Source organism: Vigna radiata, chromosome 7 (assembly GCF_000741045.1).
Source record: "Vigna radiata var. radiata cultivar VC1973A chromosome 7, Vradiata_ver6, whole genome shotgun sequence".
Lineage (NCBI taxonomy): Eukaryota > Viridiplantae > Streptophyta > Magnoliopsida > Fabales > Fabaceae > Vigna > Vigna radiata.
Window position 1 is genome coordinate 2,251,390 of NC_028357.1, and position 4,146 is coordinate 2,255,535.

A 4,146-nucleotide genomic window follows, 5' to 3' on the forward strand; every position below is an offset into this window, starting at 1 on the left:
ATATATATATATATATATATCTCTGAGATAAGTTCTAGAAAACTAGTGTTGAGTATAATCTAAGATCTTACACTTGTCAATATATATATATATATATATGTATATATATAAATATATATATGTATATATATATACATCTGAGATAAGTTCTAGAAAACTAGTGTTGAGTATAATCTAAGATCCTACACTTGTCAACTCATTCTTGTTTCTCATGAACTATAACTATATTATGGATAGGTCATATCCATGACTGAATCGATTCAAATAAGGGTGTCAATACCAAATTTCGTCTGACTTAGGCTTTATCACATTATGTTACGATATGTTTTTATTTTGATTTCCATCTTTATTCGTTTTTATTTTTATTTATTGCTATTTTTATTTTTTATTTTGTTTCTATTATTTTAGTTTTATTTTATTTTATTTTGTTTATCCCTTTATCTTTTTTTTTCTTATTTTTAATCTTTGTTTTTCTTCTTCTTTAAGTGTTGTTCAAATATAATTAAATTTAGTTAAACAAAATTAATTTAGTAAAAAAAAAAGAAAAAAAGAAGAGAAAATGGTTGGAAAGTTCGTTTGTCGTTTGTGGAAAAAAGAAAGAAAAAAAAAAAAAGGGGAAAAAGAAAATGCTGGAAAAAGGACGCTGCAATTTGGTTGGGAGGCAGAGGTACGAGGCGATCTGGTTTTTGGCAGCAACAAACGGCTTTGGCAGAGAAGGTTTGGGGGATCAGTGTATCAAAGGCATAGAAGCAGCCAAGGGAGAAAAAGGGAGAGAAAAAAAAATCATCACTCGACTTCATCCCACCAGACAGAGGGAGGAAAATCCAGCAAAGACTTCCACACCAAGGTAAGTCTTCCAGTTCTCTATCCTGAAGATGGATCATTGACCTGTTACGATGATTGTGTGCATTAGACTGTGTTATTTTTCCTGTATCTGCATTAGCAAAGCTAGGACAAACCCTTCTATGGTCCTCCTATTTTTCCTAGCCTTTTAATGTCTCTATTCACCCCCAATCAACAATACAATTTATGAAAGAGAACCCGCATCCGAACCACTTCACTGCATCATCTTCTTCACCTCTCTAGCATAGAAGCAATCTCTAAAATTCTATACTCTAATGATACCCATTCACCAACACACCATACACGCGTTCATCCACCACCATAACAGAAACCCAAACCTTACACTCCTAAGCTTCACCAATCCCTCCGTTCCTCACCCAATTTGCTCTGTTCCTCCGCACAATACAAACCACACACACGCACAATACTGAAACACAAACCCAACACTGTCAGCAGAAACCCAACACTCACCGGCAGCAGGGCTGGATTCGAAGAAGTGGTTGTGGGGCGATCCCTGGTTTGAGAGAGCGTGTCTCTGGTGCTTGAGTCGAATGAGTGGGAAATGAAGTGAGGGTGTTTGAACCCCTAAGGAGATTTCTGAGTTTGGGGTGAGGAAAATCCTGGGCCGGTGCTGGACTTGGCAACCAAAAACAAACATAAAAAAAAACGTGTTTTCTGCACCCCCGCTTTCTCCTAAGCCGCACCTTTTCCAATTGGGCTTAGCCCAATCTGCTATTAGAAACAAATTAGATTTCCACACCCTTTTTTTCTTTCATTTTTACCAACCGCATACTACGTTAAATTAAGTATACATGGTGTAGAGAGAATGTGCAGATGTGCGTTAATTTTTGACGTGAATTGTTTTCATTAAATAATTATTGGTGATGCGGTATTTCTAACAAAAGTTAATTTACTCTAGGGATATATCAAATCAGAATTAGGGATTTGAAATTGGAATTAGAGATTTCATTTCCTCGTTGCGAGACGAAGCGGAAGACGATCACTAACTACATTCTTCGTCTTTGGTTTTGTGTTGGAACGTATTAATTTCTTTTTGCTTTTACGAACAATATCAACACGTTCTTTGCTACCCTTTTCATTCATCATGCTCCTCTTCAGTTGGTAGTGTGAAAGTTCTTTCCGTTATATTTTTTTAGTTACTTAACATGTTTACTTGCAGATGATAAGATTCTATTTTCCCCTTCTTTTGTCTAACTTTTTAGTAATGGAAGAGCAAAGTAATGAAGAGAACCCTCTGCAACTAAGAACTTGTGACACTGGGGGCACAACCAATGATGTCTCTCACTCAACTGAGGGTCATCTCATTCCCAACCCAAATTTTTTCATTGCAGCATCATCTGGAAGAAATGAGAACCACTGGACTTGCTTTCCAAAACCATGCCATAACTATGTTAAGTATCTTTCAGAATCCTCAACTTATCTGCCAAACACTTCCACTGATTACATGATGGGGGGTAGTTATCTGCCTGTTGGCAGCATCACTGATGGCAACGTGGTTAATGGATCAGACAAAAACTTCTTTTACAATGATCCAGGGAAAGTTTGTGCCTTTAAGTCTATTGGTTCTTCAAGTAATGACCTTGACATTAAGAAGGTAAGCCCTTTAAACAGAAAAAAACAAATATATGTAAATATAATTTAAGTAAATTAGTGAAAACAAATATCATAGCATAGTGGATTTTATTATGTCTCCCTTGATTCTTTTATGTGGGTTTTCAGCAGGTGGGGTTTTGGAGGGCTGATGAAGGAGAGGAAGTGATTAAAGTTGAAACTGAAAGCAGTCAAAATTTTCTTTATGCTGAGGTTTGTTAATGTCTTTCCAGCATAATGCATGTACCACATGAATTGTGCCTATGCATTTGTTAAATATTTTGAAGATTCTGAGATTAATGAACTGATTTATTACTCTAATTATGTGGCAGAGTCATCCTTTATGGACAGCAGATTCTCTTGGAGATAAGCATAATGCTTTACATGATCCAATGGTAATGGTTGGTGCACCTGCTTCACTTCCTAAATCAGGATCCAACTCCTCAAAAGAGAAAGCACGTGTCACTGACCGTGTAAGTAAAATATGCAACACTAATGGCAATTTATCTCATTCAATTTCCTTAATACAATTAGGGTTCCTCACATTTGCTTTTCAATTTAGCAACGTAGGCAACGTATCGCTGATAACCTCAAAGCCTTACATGAATTGCTTCCAAATCGAACAGAGGTAATCTGTTGTTATGAATAAACATCGGGCAATCAAAAGTAGGTTTCTTTACTATGTTATCAGTTTATCATTAATACTGTGTGACACTGTGACCATCACTTACCCAAATTGAATCACCAGGAATAGTAATCAACGGTTTCTCAGTGTTTAAACTATGAATATGTCGAGACAATGTCATTTATGAAACATTGGCAGAAACTTTTACTTTATGTACAGTTTGGAGTTATACTTACATAGATGCATTCATATAGACTGAATCTTACATTTACTTAGTGAACTGAATTTTAATGTGTAGGGAAGTCAAGCATACATACTGGACGATATTATTGACTTTGTCAAATATTTACAGCTTCAAATAAAGGTACCTTCTAACTCCTAATATTGTAATCATTTTGACTCCTCCTAATGTTCTAATTATTATTGTTGTATTACACTTAATATCCTAAGGGACATGCATAATAGACGTTCTCCAATAACTTGGGATTAGATAGATGATCTGCTATAACTAAGGAGATTGTTCATTGCAGGAACAAAGTGGAAGTAGATTGCAAGAAGAATCAACTGGTATACCACTAGTTTTTCATGAGGTATATAAATTTGATAGTTCATATCAGTAAATACACAGAATCATTGTGAACTCACGTGTTTGCCGAAATAGTGATGCAATAAAATAGTTGCTCATATTAGTGTCAAATGATTGAGTGCATAGGCTAATCTGTTCAATATTGCAGGGTTATGGTCATTATATCAACCAACAGATGCTGAATGAACCCCTTGAGGAGATAATGGGGAAACTACTTGAAGAACATTCTGCAGCAGCTGGTCAGCTACTAGAGAGCAAGGGTCTTTTCCTGCTGCCTATGGCTTTGGTTGATGATTTGAATGAGGCTATGCAAACATTTGGCGAGAGTGCTCTAGTCTGATACAAGCTTTCTTGTATTTATTTTAGTATTCACTATGGATAATTTCTACTAGAAAGTGGCAGTAGTATGATTATTATCTTTGTTTGTGTTACAGATACATCTATGACTTTTTCCAAACTTTGAAAATTTTTGCCAACTCAA

The 4,146-nt window shown here is 35.6% G+C and overlaps 1 protein-coding gene across 3 annotated transcripts; it reads left to right on the top strand.

The window, feature by feature from the left end:
- Nucleotides 1–622: 622 nt before the first annotated feature.
- Nucleotides 623–4,146, top strand: LOC106767409 (transcription factor bHLH83-like). Of its 3 annotated transcripts, none has more exons than XM_014652293.2 (8): nucleotides 623–847; nucleotides 2,067–2,458; nucleotides 2,587–2,667; nucleotides 2,787–2,927; nucleotides 3,017–3,082; nucleotides 3,378–3,443; nucleotides 3,610–3,669; nucleotides 3,814–4,146. In XM_014652293.2, exons 2-8 carry the CDS (start codon nucleotides 2,069–2,071, stop codon nucleotides 4,003–4,005), a joined length of 996 nt encoding a protein of 331 aa, XP_014507779.1. In that variant the 5' UTR covers nucleotides 623–847; nucleotides 2,067–2,068; the 3' UTR covers nucleotides 4,006–4,146. The 3 variants fall into 3 exon arrangements, with proteins under 3 accessions (XP_014507779.1, XP_014507777.1, XP_014507778.1); XM_014652291.2 differs by having other exon boundaries at nucleotides 624–847; nucleotides 2,584–2,667; XM_014652292.2 differs by lacking the exon at nucleotides 623–847 and adding an exon at nucleotides 1,633–1,965 and having other exon boundaries at nucleotides 2,584–2,667.